The 18010-nt window shown below is 33.9% G+C and overlaps 1 protein-coding gene across 2 annotated transcripts; it reads left to right on the top strand.

The window, feature by feature from the left end:
• The first annotated feature begins 7667 nt into the window (after positions 1-7667).
• On the top strand, positions 7668-16166 carry LOC122596479 (paired amphipathic helix protein Sin3-like 5). 2 transcript variants are annotated; one of them, XM_043769059.1, is made up of 22 exons: positions 7668-7713; positions 7808-7870; positions 7973-8012; positions 8248-8403; positions 8503-8686; positions 8771-8869; positions 8958-9131; positions 9379-9628; positions 9753-9889; positions 10115-10190; positions 10411-10664; positions 10751-10905; positions 11446-11573; positions 11961-12215; positions 12309-13156; positions 13256-13350; positions 13426-13564; positions 14191-14343; positions 14428-14603; positions 15162-15273; positions 15543-15727; positions 15840-16166. In XM_043769059.1, the coding sequence occupies exons 3-21, from the start codon at positions 7975-7977 to the stop codon at positions 15669-15671; spliced, it is 3558 nt and encodes a 1185-aa protein (XP_043624994.1). In that variant the 5' UTR covers positions 7668-7713; positions 7808-7870; positions 7973-7974; the 3' UTR covers positions 15672-15727; positions 15840-16166. The 2 variants fall into 2 exon arrangements, with proteins under 2 accessions (XP_043624994.1, XP_043624995.1); XM_043769060.1 differs by lacking the exon at positions 7668-7713 and having other exon boundaries at positions 7815-7852.
• Positions 16167-18010: the final 1844 nt, after the last annotated feature.

The raw sequence follows: 18010 nt of genomic DNA on the forward strand, positions 1-18010 counted from the left end.
TTACTAGTTGTTTGAAACGAATAATGTAAAAAAAAGCGAAGTCAACGGGTCCGTAAAAGATAAAAGTCAAATGGTCAGTAAAAGATGTGTAATAATACTTTTCAAAGAGAAATGATGTACGAGTACTAAGTTGGTTGAAGACTTGAAGGTGGGGACGTGCCGCATTGATATATACTGTATGAGCCATTCACACATACATACACCGATACCGATGTAGAGTGAGTCTTTTACCCGGTCTGTATGATCACTTCCAATACAAATAATACGAAATTACGAAGAATAAAAAAAATATATATTACATGCTCTGATACACTGATACGGTAGTATCAAGAGCAAGCAATATACTACCCAAATTGCCACCTCATGTGTAACATTCGTGACTTTTGGCCTTATTTGACTTGTATTAAAACGTTGATGATTTTCATGAATTAATATGAATTTTGAGCATTTTATTGAGTTTTAATGTGACGTTAAGTTTAAATTTGGTTACGGGTTCGTTTTAACGTTTAAATGGTTAACGTTTAGCTATGTGTCAAAATTAGCGGAGCGGGGCCTCAATTATGAGACCCCTTGGTCGTCCCTCACCACACACACACTCCCACTCACTCTCTTATTTCTCCCTCACTCTCTTATCTTCTCCCTCTCACACACATCCTCTCATATAATTTTCTTCTTCTTCTTCTTCTTCTCCATCTATATCTAGAATCTCAATAAATCCTTCATAAGTTCTCCATAATTTTGTGTTTTTAAGGTCCAACTAACTAAATCTTGTAACCTAACTAATAATAATCTTCAACATCCAAGTATTTCCAAGCTTAGAAAGTGTTCTTCCATTTTTGTGCCCTAAATCCGAATTTGCAAGTCTTGAGTTGTTTTGGTAAGTTAAATCTCTCCCAAATTCATCATTTTATATTTTTAATTATGTTTTTGATCATATATAAGAGTTCTTGGGTCAAATTTCGGGTCAAAGCTCAAATGGGTCAAAAACTAGGGTTTTGGTTGTGTAATTGAGTCAAGATCGAAATTGAGACTTGTTGGGATGAAATGGAACGAAATTATGAGATGGGTTATGTTTAATTATGTTCAAATTTAGTTACTTACACTTGAAAATAGGTCTTGAAGTTCCTTGGGTCGGATTTGAAGTCATTAGGGTTTCCTAGGGTTACAAAATGGGTAAAAATGATTTTTGAGCTAAGTTGTGATGTTTGATTTAAGTATTTGGAGTGGGATATGTTTATTCACAATAGATATGTCAAACATTACTTAAATTATGTCTTGGAATCCTTTAAATCATAATCTAGGTCGATTTAGGGTTTGACAAGTGTGAAATGGGTCAAAATGGTTTCTTGGGCAGGAATTGTTACTATGAGTCAATTTGGGTAATGGGTCACCTTCATTCATGCTAAATTACATCTATTTATATCCAATATGAGTCAAGAAGCTAATCAAGTCGAATTTGAGGTCAAAAAGATGTTTGGGTCGAAATTAGGTGTGTTTGGTTACAAGGTTGCAGCTAGTCGAAATGTGTGCAGACCTGTTTTGAAAACGCCGTAACTCTTTCATTAGAGATTTTCAAGAGTCAAACCTTATATTTATGAAAAGGTCTTTGAGCCCTCTACTTTTGTTAAGAATTAAGTTTTGTCTCAATTGGTCGTCTTGTGTGCCAAAAGTAGTCTACAAACTGAAAGTAGTCTACAAACTGAAAGTAGTCTACACAAACTGAAAGTAGTCTACACAAACTGAAAGTAGTCTACACAAACTAAAAATAGTCTACAAGTATGAAAGTAGTCTACGAATGAGTCGAGTAGTCTACAAAGGAATCGTTTGAGCTTGTTGATCGTCCATAGGTTTCTTGTTTGAGTCTCTTAAGTTGTTAATGATTGTAAGTCATGGTTACAACAAGGTGAGACTCTTAATTTGTATTGTAATGTATATATCGATAGGTTATGGACATTAGGCGGTCGTTGGACGTTTATAGCTTGACTTATACTTGTAATTGCCGGCCAAGGTGAGTTTCGTAGCCCCGTTTCTCTTATATTTGGGGTGGAAAGTGTACTTGTTTCTTGTAAACGTTTTAGCGAATTATTTGAAATGATTTGATATTAAACGATGATTTGTGAACGTAAATGCTTTGTTTCCCGTAAACATAATCATGAATGTTTGTTATGATCATGCCGTTGAAATATACGTAAGACATGCCGTTGATCATGCATTTGAAATATATGTAAGTCATACCATTGATCATGCATTTGAAATATATGTAAGTCATGCCGTTGATCATGCATTTGAAATATATGTAAGTCATGCCGAAATGAACACGTCTTTGAAATATATGTAAGTCGTGCCGATATGTGTTAATTTGTGTTATGAGTATCTTATACTCATGTTATGAGTTGTTGAATCCACGTTATGGATTGTTGAATCCACGTTATGGGTATCTCTATACTCACGTTATGGGTATCTTTATACTCACGTTATGGATTGTTGAATCCACGTTATGGGTATCTTTATACTCATGTATTGGGTTGTTGAGCCCACGTTATTGAACGTTATTGATCCTCGTATATCGTTAACTGTTGTTATCCCGACACTATGATTTTAACGTTTAAACCTACGAACTCACCAACTTTATGTTGACACGTTTTAGTACACTTTTCAGGTGAACAGGTTAATGGAAGACGTATTGGATGAATTGTTGAGTGTTTTGCATGCTAGGATGGACTTGGTCTATTTTGTGGATCCGTGATTCATAGTTCCCGTTGATGGGTTATGCTTAGGATCATTTACCATCTTTTGAACTATTGTTTTGTAAATATTTGATGGGTGTGCTCCCTATGCATTATTCTTGATCCGGTACTTGTATTGAATGATTTATATGGGTTGTCCAACCCTTTTGTGCATTTAGTTGGCTCTATTTAATTTCCATGTCGTGCTGTGTTTTTCTTATGATATCCCATTATTCCGCCTTGTTGGGGTGTCACATCATGTACGTGTTAAAAGTAAAACGGTTGTTTTTCCTTTCTAGATCCCTCGTTTTGGAGATTCACCTATGAGGTTTAATTAGAGCATCTTTACTAGACGTACGTTCATAGACAAGATCATAAGCCTATTTGGACCATTTGGAGTCCACAGCTTTAACATTTTATCATTGAAAAGCGGCCGGTGATAGATTTGTACATCTTCTATTTTAGTCATACATTAGCTAGCATGTTTAAAAATATTTCATACAGTATTTGATGGTATATGGTTAAATTTACGGCTCTTCTTGTCTAGAAAAATAAAAAGAATATATGGGTGCAGTGAAAATTAAAGTCTATATATCCCGAATGGCCAAATGAAAGGGAAATTTAGTTGGCTCATACCGTCATAGCATTTATTTTAATTCTTTGCATTTATTAGAAAACTCAAATTATTGTGTTCAACCTTACTGTTTGATTTTGTCGTACAAAACAGAATTAAATGTATAAATGTTTGTTCTTTAACATCTGTTTTAACAAACAATAATGTAAGAAAAATGATAAATGGGTATAAACTTATACCTAAGAATAAGGATATATAGGTATGATAAATAGAATTCATATCTCATACATCATACTTCATAATGTATAAATATGTTATTATAAGTTTATGTTTTGGATATAATAAGATATCCAGCTTAGTTAAATTAAACCTCGAAATTGGGGGATAAATTAAAAATGAAAGAGATTATTATTATGGGAAATTTTAAATACAACCCTATCGGCGGTATTTAACGTGCATAAAAAAATTTGTGTTTTTCATATTAAAAGACTACCCCTGATTTTTATAGTAAATGTACAAATAATTTATACACCTTAAATTTAACCCTAAGGGCTGTATTTAGCAAATTCATGTTATCATAAGTAGTAATAAATTGCCTTCCAAATACATGTTATATCATGAGGTCCTCTCCCCAATTTGGGAACAACATCACATGGATATTATATCTTGTTTGGTGCAAGTCCAATGTCTCCAATGTAATGATGGGTAGCCATTCATTTGATTTCAAACGAAAACACACAAACCTACAAAATCTGGTCCATCTTCCTACATTTAATACATCATATGAAATATATTCAATTACATTACATATGCTTAAATTATGGAAAGTGATTTGTACGATAAACAAAGGCTTAAAAGTTACATACATGTGATGATATATCGGATATCGGCCATCAACTGATACGAAATATAGGTTATCGGCTGAACTTATTGTTTTGGTCAATATCGGCCAATATCGGTCAAAAAAGTTGACTTTTTTTTATAAAAAAAAAACACGGGTTACAACCAAAAATAGGGTTTCTGACTTTAAAATTAACAGGTATGTAAAATTTGTTTCATAACATATCAATTAAGACTGAAAGGTATGTAAACTTATGTTAAATTGTATATATTGTTAGTATCTATATATTTTAGATAAATTCCTTTACAAATTAGGGTATCCGATATATCCCCTGCATATCCGATATATCGCATATCAGGGTCGGCCGATGCGATACCGAAAACGATATTTACAACCTTGTATATAACACAAGCATCAAACCAACAATACACAACATACAATTTAATGCACACAATATTTCCTTGATGTATTTCACACCCTCATTTGATGTTATCTATTATAGTTTTAGGTGGTGTGAAATACACAATAGTTTTAGGTGACTTGGATCAGTGATAAATACTCATGGATTCGATCCTTATCCTATGCAAAGGTAAGATCTGCCTACATCTTAACCTTCTCCATACATGTCGAGGTATTGGAGCTCAAAACCCACGAAAGACGACAATGAGCAGTTTCTTTCTTTTCTTTTTCCATTTGCAAATACAGAGTTTATTAACTTTTATTATATATACGACAACACTACTTTTATATGAGATATTAAGAATGAGAATAATACATTAAAATTAGCATGGTATCCGCGCAATAAGGCGACATTGGCGGGGTGTGATGGCGGCGACAGATGGTGATGGTGGTGGCGGCGTCAAATGATATAGATAATTGATGTAAAGATTGATTTAAAAAAGGTTAAATCATAAAGGGATTATGGTGTATATTAATATTAAGGTTTGACGGTGATTTAATTCATTAAGGATAGTTTGGACAATTCATGTGTCTCATTTTTTTTTTTTTAACTTTCAACTATAATTTTTATATAATAATGTAGATAATATGTAGCCCGAATCTTTCATTGGGGCCTTTGAAGCAATGAAGCCCATCTATCATTGATTAATACATTCGGGTGTATGCGTATTTATAAACTCCCAAATCCGATTATAACAAATGAATTCGGAAATATTGGCCCATTATTGCATTATACTTGGAGCCTTGGAGGACGAATAACCAATATCTTGGTAGTATTCAGTATCTAACGAAGAGAAACCAAATTCGAAAACTTACAACTTACAACTTAAAGTATCATCGTAAAAGACAAGCAATTACTTGAAGACATACTTCTATTATTATATCAAAATGCTGATCTTTATGTGATAGTTCGATACTTGCAATACATAACCTCGATTTTATCGTGTGTGTTTTCTTCTTTGTTAAACTGTTTTTTAAAATAAAAATTTATGTGACTATTTATGTTTCCTATGGACATGCCTCTTATCTCTTGCCACGTTATACAACAGCACGTCGATTTTTTCCTTCTTTTCTTTCCTATATCATTACTTTGTCGTGGCCTTGGTGGATGATGCACCATAAGTCATGGGCCTGCTTAAATAAGATTTGTTTCCTTAGGCCTGATTAGTGGTAAGACTGAAAGCTTCATTCTACCCCTTTATGCTAGACTGAAAGCCTGTTAAGGCCCATCAAAAGCCGGCTGAGACTACAAGCCTACGACTCTACAGATTTATACAAGGCATGTAGCCATGTAGTAAACATCAACATGTAATTAAAGGCTGCGAACTTATTTATATGCTAGTTATATGATGTTGGATCTAGTTATAAAAGTTGATGTTACATCTTTCGATATTTACGAGTAATTGATATATTCTAAAAGAAAAAAAAACTTATATTTATGTTTTCTCAATAAATACCGCCAATTTGAGAATAAACAAATACAAGCATGTTTTGTAAAACTAGATGAAGGTAGAGTTATTATGTATTTTTATAAATATAGCTAGAGTTAGTAATCAAAACTTATAACTAAAAGCTGATAACTAGATTTTTTTTTTACCTCATACCTAAAACCTTTATTTAAGAATTCGAGTGCATGAGGGCTCAATGTCATGGGTTAATATAGCTTGGTTCTCACAATGTATCCCAAGACACTCCTTTCATGTTTGGCTCATTCTAAAAGGAAAATTGAAAACTTAAGATAGGATGTGACTGTGGGAAGTTGGAGGTGCTATGAATTTAAACCTCATGTGTTGCCCATTGTGCAACCAGGGACCTGATCCTCATGCTCATTTGTTTTTTGAATGTTCATATTCTTCCGAGGTATGGACTCTTGTTAAACTGCTGGCGGGTATGCATATGCTTGGGGCGGAGTGGAATGACATTATCAACTGGCTTACCCCTCTGGCGAAGACTAACTCTATCAAAAGTGTCGTTGATAGGATTCTCCTTGTCGTCACTGCATATTTCACATGGCAAAAACGTAATTCTTAGTTGTTCTCTAACAAGAAAAAAAGCACTCAAACAAGTTCAAAACATCACTGTGGACACTGTTAGATGTTTTGGAAACTTCCATCGGCAATTCTTCTGTAGGATATAGGGATTTGATAGTGCTATTTGTATAGCTTCGCATGTATGGCCTGTCATGCATGTGAACTAATGTGGCATTCAGTCACATTACTTGTACTGATTTGCTTTTGGGTGTTGTTATAAAGTTCATCTTTTACCAAAAAAAAAATGTGAATTGTTAAATCAAAACTCTACTACACCTTAATCATCACTTACATATCATAAATCTTAAAATTGAACGATAAACCAACTTTATATTATTATATACTAAACTTTCAATCCAAATCAAAATGTAGAAGTATAAAAGAAATGATATTTTGTCATACAAAATCTTAGTAATAACATAAACTTAATATCAAATAAACTTATTAATTTTTTTTATAATCTTATTATATTATTAAATGAATAAAAAAATAATCTTACCCTAAAAACCCAAAGTGAAAAACAAGATTTTTTCCTTTCTTTAAGGCTATCTCTAATGGGGTGCTTTAGGTGTCTTTGGATAAGAATATGATATGCTATCGTATATCTAAAATTTATAAAGATGTATAAGAATATATATATGTAAGAATTTATAAAGATGTATAATAATTTATAAAGATGTATAAGAATATGATATGCTATCGTATATCTAAAATTAAAGTCACCGGCAATACCCGGTTTTTCCATTAAATTTTCTCAGTTTTGACACAAATTAGAAAACTTCAACAAAAAAGACCATCTTCTTTATACTTTCAACCCCTTCTCTCTCAACTCAGCTGTGTGTTTTTATTATACATACAACTTTTCTATACGTATATCCCATATATCAATAAACACAATTACTATTCACAACTTTCACTACCTGCATTCCATCACAACAACTCATAAATTTCACACACAGTAAAAAGCACAAACACACATATATAGATACAGATATATATATATATATATATGCGTGTATGTATAACTCTTGAAACTTTCACCACTGAATTCATAGCAAATTATTAACCTTTTCACTTTAAATAGTAAGATTATTTGTTTTAGATGTTTGCATTGTTATATTCTTTGCTTCAATTTCAAGGTTTTTGATGTTATTTCTTTTTGTTATTTTTTTTGCAGAATGATATTTTTTTTTACAGTGATCTTTAGCTAGAGATTCGCAAGGTTTTTGTTTTTAGATCGGTATTTTTTTATGTTATTTTTAAATTGTTTTTTTTGCAGATTGTATGATGTTATTAAGAAAGTTTGTTTTTTTTAATATTATTGTTATATATATATTTGCAGTGATGAAGAGGTCTAGAGATGATGATGTTGCTTCAGGACCGTAAGTATCGAATTTCGATTTATGTTACATTGTGTGGAAAAGTTTGTAACTTTTTTAGCAAATTTTGATAGTTTTAGACTTTTAGTTAGGGTGTGATGAAAAAGGTAAGATTTTTATGATGTGTGTTATTTGGGGATATGGATATGGGATTTAAATTGGTAAGATTAAGGTTAGATATAAATGTATGTTGTTGAATGAATGGTTTATTGATTTTGTTGAGTTTTATGGTATGAAGCTCGGGGAGACCTCGGACTATGGGTGGAGGGAGTGCGAATAGGTTGACGACTAGTGACGCTCTTACATATCTTAAGGATGTTAGAGATATGTTTCATGATAGAAAGGAGATATATGGAGAGTTTCTTGAAGTAATGAAAGACTTTAAGGCGCAAAGGTTTGGTTTCTAAAGTGATGTCTTGGTTAATTCATATTATGTTGAGAGTCTTGTGGCGATGAGTTATAATGGCGTTGTTTTGTGTACGTTTTTGTGTAGGCTTGATACGACAGGTGTTGTATCACGGGTGAAGGAATTGTTTAAAGGGCACCCGAAACTAATATTGGGGTTTAATACTTTTCTTCCAAAGGGATATCAAATTACCCTTTCACCGAAGGATGAGCATTATGGTAAGAAACCGGTGGAGTTTGATGAAGCTATTCAGTTTGTAAACAAAATTAAGGTAATGTACTATAATCAAAAGACTGACATAATGTATTATGGTTTCCATTCGAAAGTTTTCTTCTAACATAGCATATGCTTGCAGAAGAGATTTCAAGATGATGATCGTGTGTATAAATCTTTTCTTGATATATTGAATATGTACAGAACGCAAGCCAAATCTATAAGCCAGGTCCATCAGGAGGTTTGTCTTTAAAAGTGTTGTATATTTATGTTTGCATGTTGAAGATGATGTACCTTAAATTGTTCAGTTGGTTACTATCTTCTTTCAGGTTGCTGCTCTTCTTCATGACCAGCCAGACTTGCTTAGGGAATTCATTAATTTCTTACCTCACTCTTCAGCACCAGCATCCAATCCGTATGTTCATTCTAGTCGGAAACATAACCTTTGCCATGAAGATAAGAACTCGCCCATTGGGACGACAAGACCTCTGCATTCCGTAAAGGTAGTTTCCAATTTGCTAAACTTTACCAACATTAGTTATCTTAAATATCAATGATTCAAACAAGATATTAAGCATGAGGAGAAGGATCGACAAGGGATCTAGACTAGAGAGAAATATAGACCGTCAAATGTTAATTAATTAAATATAAAAAGCAAGAGTAGGTTCCTTGTTACCCGTGGAATGTAGTCATTGTAAGAAGCCTATCTATATAGGTTTTGTTTGTAAACCAAATTTTATGCATTGGCAGAAAAGTAATGCTGAACGTGACATGAGTGTTGACATGGTGCATCCAAATCATAAAGAAGGATCTGTTAGACCTGAAAAGGAACATAGGAGGCAAAGTGAGAGAGAAAAAGTGAAAATGGAAGATAGAGAACACCATTCACAAGATAGAGACAACCGTTCTACCCACAAATGTAAATCAGACAACCGTTCTACTCACAAATGTAAATCTGCTGATACACTTGAGGCGTCTGTTACCGAACTATTTCATCAAGGTATCTCCTAATTCATAATAAGACTGAAATGTCGTGTAGAATTTACATTTGCTTACTTGATACAGATTATACAGGGCCTTGAGCCGTTTTAAATACATCATTGACAAAAATCAATACTGTGCAGATATGCGCGATCAAGTGGTTTGTCTGCGTGAGAAGGTGAAGGAAGTATTACATAACACAGATGATTACCAGGCGTTTTTGAAGTGCATTATGCATTACTGCACAGAAAATATTACCCGGCCACAACTGAAGTCACTGGTAAATCTATCTACATTTCACACTATCTTTAAGAATTTCAATCAGTTTATATTATTGAATTGTATGTTTTTCTAAATGTCATCCTTTGCCCACTGTGTCGAGGCTGAGACATTGTCATTAATTATTCTGCTGTATGTTTTTACGTACTCTTTCCTCACAAACAAGGTATTGTTTCACATCATTTGAGTTACATCAACTTGACCAAAGAACACATCTTTTCATTAGGTGAACAATTTACTTGGATCTTATCCAGATCTTATGGATGAAGTCAATGGGTTCGTTGATCGTAGTGACAGGAACGGTAAGCATTATTAAAACTGTATTTTGATCTATCTACTAAGAATCTATTAACCTTTCAGTTTTACCGGATTTTTAGCGAATATTGCTAATGTAAATACAACAAATTATTTCTTTTTAATGTCATATAGAAGTTTTTTTTACTTTTGGGAGTTTGTTTCACCCATCTTTAGCAGGACTGGTTATTGTAAAAGAGAAACTATCTGAACTAGATTTTCTGGCAGGTTCTTTGTGGAGTGGCAGTTTACTGGGCGCTATGAAGTCAGAGGATCAAGATCAAGATAATGACAGCGATGAAATCGACAGATGTCATGAAACCAAAGACCGAGATCGGTCCACCAATGGCAGTAAAAGTTTATCTAGATCTAAGCCATCCTTGCTTCCAAGCAAGAATGAATATCAAGTGAAGCCAATTCATGAACTTGACCTCTCTGACTGCAAAAGCTGCACTCCAAGCTATAGGCTTCTACCAAAAAATGTAATCTATTCTTATGCTCTCTGCATTTAACCAGTATTTCTTACCTTATCCAACTAACGATTGGCAATTGGATGTTCTTGACACAGTATCCAATTCCTTCAGTAAGTCAAAGAACAAAACTTTGTGCTAATGTGCTGAACGATCATTGGGTTTCTGTTACTTCTGGTAGCGAGGATTACTCTTTTAAACACATGCGTAAAAACCAGTACGAAGAGAGCTTATTTCGCTGCGAAGATGACAGGTAGGCTAATAAGGGGCTTTAGTCCTTAATTTTGGGCAAATTGCGTAGAAAGGTGACTTACGTTAGTTTGGCTTCTACTTGGTATAATGAACTTCATTTCCACCCATTTATGTTACTGCACTTCCTATTCTTGATTCACGGTAATCCTACTTTAAAACAGTTTAATGTTTGGTAATCTGACCTGGGTGATCAAAATGATACTGATACCGTGACATCCGAAGTGTTGGTACTATAACCATGTTAACCTTTGATTTCTGATGTGGGCGCTGTGATGCTGATGTGTCATATTAAAGTTGTTAGCTCACCCGATTGCTCTTGATAGAAATTTCTGAATGCGCGGTACCTTTTTTTTTTGGGTTAAAGTGCTAAACAAAGTTCTTTACCCCTTATAAGTCAGACTAAAGGATGTTACTTATTGATATGCAATTTGCCCTTTATTTTGTTCCTGCAATTCCTTTATGAAAGGGATACATACCTTACAGAAGGTTAATTAATTACTATTTACTCCGTGGCAATTAATTATTGCTACCCTTTTTTCAGGTTTGAACTGGACATGCTATTAGAATCCGTGAATGCTACTGCGAGACGTGTAGAAGAACTTTTAGACGAGATTAATGATAACTCAATCAAGACAGATAGAGTTGTTCGTGTTGAAGAACATTTTACTGGTAAGAAAAATGTATTACCGAACACTAATTAGTAGAGATGTCATTTCAACCATTTTCTTATGAATGGGTTGATATGGTTTAGGTCGTTTCTAATGGTAAAATAATTATCAATATGCTATAAACTCCTAAATTATCTTTTTAAATCATAAATTCAGTATTTCCGAAATAGAATAACTCTTATAATCATATCTTACGTGCTAATGTTAAGTAAAAAAGTTTAAGATTCTTTAAACGCCAATAATGTTTGCTCAGGCCACCCTGTTTTGACCTGTATCAAAAGATTACTTGTTTTGAACCATTACTCTACCCGTCCGATCCACTCATACTGCCACCTATACTAATCTTAAACTGTTTGTTGATTAGTTTTTGATGTTTTTTTTTGTTCAGCTTTACAATTGAGGTGCATTGAACGTCTATACGGAGATAATGGGCTTGATGTGATGGATGTATTAAAAAAGAATGCATCTCTTGCTCTGCCAGTATTATTAACTCGTTTGAAGCAGAAACAAGAAGAATGGGCAAGGTGTCGTCTTGATTTTAGTAAGGTTTGGGCTGATATCTATGCCAAAAACTATCACAAGTCACTTGATCATCGCAGCTTTTATTTCAAACAACAAGATTCGAAGAGCTTGAGTGCTAAAGGTAATTAGAAATGTAAGTCCATAAAAGCTTCCATATTCACCAACTGGCTATAGCTCTCATTAGTTTTATAATTCATGTTTTTTCATATTTCAGCATTATTGGCGGAAATTAATGAAATCAGTGAAGAGAAATTTAAAGAGGAAAAAATTTATCATCATTTTGCATCTGGGAAAAGACAAAATAGTACACCTCATCAAGAATTTCATTATTGTGAGTTGGATATTCATGAAGACATATATCAGCTTATGAAGTATTATATTCCACAAAATTGCACCCCTGAACAATTTGATAAAGTCATGAAGATCTGGACTACTTTTGTGGAACCTATGTTCCTTGTTCCACCTCGCCCTGAACTCATAGATGCCGGTCATGGTGTCACCAAATCTGCCAAGAGAAGTGGCAACTCTGGTGTTAGACAAAGTGAGGTAATAGATGCCCATAAAGATTTAACAGAGCAGTCAGGTTCTTCACGAGATTGTTTGGTAAACGATAATAATGGTGTTAAAGTAAATGGTTCTCACATCAAAAAAGTAGAAAGAGAGGAAGGTAAATTATCTCCAAATGAAGATTATGAGGAAGATAATTTTTTTACATTTAAAGACAGTGATACTAAACGAAAGTACCAAAACAGATGTTCTGAAGGGGCTTCAGAAAATGAAGCAGATGAGGAAGGCGATGAAAGTGCACATAGGTTATCGTGCAATAGTGAGAATGGCGAAGTTTCGGGTAGCGAAAGTGCTGATCTAGAGGATTGCTCCCCTGAAGAAAATGATGGGGTACATGATAACAAGGCCGAAAAGGAAGGTGAAGCGGCAAAACGTTTTTTAGAAACAGTGAAGCCGCTTACAAAGTATCCCCCTGCAACATCACATAATGTCAAGAATGACCTGCGGGTCTTTTATGGAAGTGATGCCTTTTACGTTTTCTTTAGACTCCATCATGTAAGGCTCACAGACTCATGGTGTTACTAACTGTTAACAAATACTACTACTACTACCAATTCCTGTAATTTATCGTTAGTTTTTTTCTTTAATCAACAGACACTATATTCAAGATTGAAGGAAGCAAAGGAAAAGTCTGCCAATGATAATTGGAGAGGTTCAAATGACAAAACATCTAATGATTCATATGCTAGGTTTGATTCTGTCTTTAATGTCACTCAACGATTATTGTTATGTATTATTTCTTATTTTTCTTTTCGGTGGTTTAGATTCTTGGATCTACTGTATACATTTCTTGGTGGTGCTGTAGATAGTGCAAAATATGAAGATGAATGTCGAACGGTTCTTGGCACCTGGTCATTTCCTGTCTTCACATTAGACAAGCTTATCTACATGCTTTCTAAACAGGTGACATGCTCATTTACTTTCACTAACCTTGTTTAAAGTGATTTACCTTTGAACCATTTTGTGTGACTTTTTTCATTTATCATAGATAATCCATCATTCTCGTGAGTGATGCACAATTTTTAATGCTTTATATTCTTCATAAAGTAATTAACCTGTTAAATATACTATTTACTTTTAAGTTTTTTTGTTTAAATTTAACTGTTTTCACAAGTTAATAATATCATCTTTAATAATAAATGAAATAATTCAAATATTTAAGTGCGCTGGGTTAGGACCAGGCTAAGCCTAAACAGGCCTTTTTTCGTAGCAAGGGTTTCAGAACCAAAACTTAAGCACCTTTTCTACGACTAGGCTCTTGTGCATCACTAGTTCTCATAAAAAAAGAGAAACAAAAAGATTGCTTTGCAAGAGTGTGGGAACTTGAACAAGAAGGATGATTTGTTACTGGTTTTTGCAAATTTCAACTCCTCAAACCTTCCAATATCAGTCATGCGGAGAAACAGAGTAGTTTGTAGCTCAAAACCAAGTGTCATAGTATAATGGTCAGCTGTCTGTATTCTTGTAATTCGTTTTTCATAATCTTCCACATGACTCTGAATTTAGTGCCATAATTATATCTTCCACAGCTGCTAGCAATCGCTATGGATGAGGTTGATAACAAGCTCCTGCATCTCTATGCATATGAACATATGAGAAAACCTGGAGGATTTATGTATGAACTCTACAATGCAAATTCAAGAGTGATTGTTAACGATGATAACCTATACAGATTTGAGCATGTAAGTAGTACTAACTCATGTGTTATCTATATGGATATGAACGACAATGGTATTATTTGGTTACTGTGTTTTGTGTCATTACAGTCAATGATACCAGAAGCTGACAGTCGAACCCGGTTGAGTATCTGGCAAATGGACTCTGAATGTGAGATGTCAGAACCACCCGCCTTTTTGATAGACCCAACTTTTGTAGCCTATCCAAGCATTGAGCCCCTTCCAGTTATTCCTGGAAAACAGAAGGCCGAGATATTCTTGAAGAGGTATTGAGCATGAAAAAAGTCCTATCACATTTTAGAAATTGGATCTCTGTCAATACCACAAATATGCAATTTGCACACCTTTTTCCCACACCATTAAGAAAATATGTAAATTTATATATAGTAATTTTCACTAGTAAAGGTGAAAATTTATTCACATTTATAAGTAAGGAAAAAAATAAAATGTATCAAGTTTTGCACTTATCATTGTAGAGAAGAGTATACAAAAACCCAACATCTTCCAACCCTTGCAAAGTGTTGAAGATACAAATTGATCTTTACACCTTGCAGTGTATACGAAGTTTTATCTTTGATTATTCATACGATATAATTTTTCTAAAATACTAAGTATGACTATGTGATGGCGTTTTTAGTAATACTACATATCTTAATTGTATATAATTGAGAACTATTTTGCAATATTTTACATATTTTTCATGCAATTTTAAATAGAAAGTTTGCGCAAATTGCATATTTGTAGTAGTGTCGGCTTTGCTTTTTCTCTTTCTTTTTTGCTGAAGATGAAGACTTAGCATTCTTCTGTAACTTAAACTTTTACAGGAATAGAAGAAAATATGCTTGTGAAGATGAAGACTTGGCAATGATGCAAGCCATGGAGGGACTACAAATTTTAAACGGGATGGAATGCAAGATAAATTGCATTACACATAAGGTAAGATCTTATCTGTCAAGGCTTTTTTGTTGCAACTGCCAATATCATTGACCTGCCCATCATGACAGCAGGGTGACAATTGATCATTTTGTTGGTTTTAATAGAATGAAAAGGACCTATTTAATAGCTTTTCCTCAAATTTAAACTTTCTTTTTGACTTATGGCTTTTCTGAACAAGAAAGAAAATCAAAAGACCAGTTTGTTATATGTTTGAAATGTTACTTTGATACTCCTAATTCTGAAAGATTGTGTTGACTTGTGGTTGGCAGATATCCTATGTATTAGATACAGAAGACTCTATGGTGCGTAGAGGCCGAAAAACGATCATGCGTCCCAGTATACCATCACAGAAGTTCCATAAGCTGCTGCAGTCTAGGATTGAATACATAACTACATGACAACAAAAATGATGATATAATTGATTTAACCAATCAATTTCAAAACTGCAAATTTGGTAACTTTTCTATATAGTTTCTTTGAAAATCAACATTGTTGATATTGAAGTTGAAAAAGTCTTGTTGAATTTGAAAGGCTAACCCCGACTCCTACTTTTACAACCTATGTAGGTTTGCTGCAAGATTGAATGGCAAACAAGGTGGCATGGTAGTTGCCAGTTCTGCACCAGGTTATATAGTGTTAGCATTGATATTGAAACTTAATAAGAGACCATTTAAACAACTTTCATATAAATGTCTCATTGTATACATTTAGTTTTCTTGAGTCCTTCGTTGATAGTGTTTATGGAGCTTGTTATTAATAGAAAACAATTATGGTAGTTTGTGGTTATCGCATACCGATGTATATTGTAGAGTTTATGTTGGTCGATATTTTTCAATTTGTATTTACTCAAATTACATATAGACGTTTGAAATAGTCAACAACCGTCTTCTGTAGTCTTCTGTATTTTTTGATAATGGTGTTATCATAACGATCCAGAGTTGAAACAGTTTTATGAAACAACATTACTAGTCAAACTTTATTTGGCATGTATATCAAAATAAGTATTATTATAAGTGAGTGGATGACTCTTATGCAACAGAAAGAATGATGTTTTGGTGTTGCTGGTTAATGTCACTTGACACTCATAGAATGATCAATGAATGATGTTGCTTGTTATTGTCATTTGTGGAATGAAGAGAAAGACAACTAAATGTTTTCAGGTCTCGATGTGAATTGGTAAGGACTTATGGCAGTGGATGTTTGATGGAACTGGGTGCTTTTCAGTTACAAGTTTGATGTCATTTTTGAGCTTGTTTGGTCACACCCCACAATGAGAGGAATATTGCTGGAACATTGATCATCTAATTCATGTGTGCTAATGATACTGATATGCGGTGAACATGCGGTATTCTTTAGTAAAATGTGAAAGAATAGTTTGCGCGACTGAGTTCTTTTCAAATGCCTAAACTTCTTGTCTTGTTTAATCAGCTCCACCCCTTTTCTTTTATTTAAGCAGCCGATGTGGGACAAATACATTCCTACATGTCCCCCTCCCATTTTCCTTCTGTTTATTATTCCTACATGCCACTTAGGCCTCTGCCATCCACACGTCCTGCCACTCATCCTCAACTCATCGTGGGAGGATATGGATGGCACCGACTCATCCTCAGAGTGGTCTTCTAGTTTTAGACATGAGAGGATGAGGGGAGGGAAAAGTGGCGGGGTTTGGGTGGGGACAGAGAGTTTATCAACCAATCAGAAAAAAAAGGAAGTTTTGAGGATGAGATGAGGATGTGGCGAGAATAAGGTATGAATGCTAAGAGTGTTATTGGAAAATGTGGTGTTCATGTGACAGCGCAGATGTTATGGATGGGAGAAGCCTTATTAGTATTCTTGTGCGTCCAATCTTTAAATTATCATTTCATGTTTACTGTCTATTTCATTCTTCGTCGTAAATTTTTCGAATTTGGTCCATCAAAAAACTTGAATCAGAACGTTTTCAGTAGCATACCAAATTAATCAGGATGTTTGGTTTTCTTGATAACTCGAAATTATAGAGTAATCAAAATTAGATGAGCTAAAATTCTGCATTCGGCTAAGCAGTTAGCATGCCTATAATATCACTTGTTTAATAATATCATCATTCCTCTTTCAGTCTTTTGTAATAAAAACTCAAGAATCATCCAGGTTTAAAGTATTCAATTATTCTGTTAAAATGCATAAAATTCATCAAACGTAATTCATTTTATAAACAGAAACTTACATTTGGTCAACCAGTTTTTCAAAAATTGCTACCAACTTTCATATGCTAGTCACTAGTCAAACAGTGATAGTCAAATATGTCAAAGGTTAATCTGATATACAATTTTGCAGCTATGAGGCAATAGTGATTTCATTTCCAACTTTCCGGCAGCCAATCCATGTCACAATCGTGCTACTAATGTCATGTTTACTTCAGGAAGCTGAATGCACATAGAAGAACATGGAAACTGGAGTTATTTTCGATAACCGATCCAACAAAGACATCCAAACAATACGTAGCAAAAAAAAAAACAAAAAAACAAACAGAGAATTCTTTATAGTTTATACGGTAAAAATATAGAGCTTGTACTTTTTAAAAGCACAAAACATATGCTTTTGGGAATGATTATTAATTCCTATTTAAGCTCTGCCCTGTCATTTGAGTCAAAATTTGCCCAAGTCATTCAGGAAATAAAGAAGCCCAAACCATGTTGTCTATCCAAACTTAATGAGAAAAGTTTTCGGAAATAATAGTATGAATGGCACAACAAAATCA

Source organism: Erigeron canadensis, chromosome 4 (genome assembly GCF_010389155.1).
Source record: "Erigeron canadensis isolate Cc75 chromosome 4, C_canadensis_v1, whole genome shotgun sequence".
Taxonomy (NCBI): Eukaryota; Viridiplantae; Streptophyta; class Magnoliopsida; order Asterales; family Asteraceae; genus Erigeron; species Erigeron canadensis.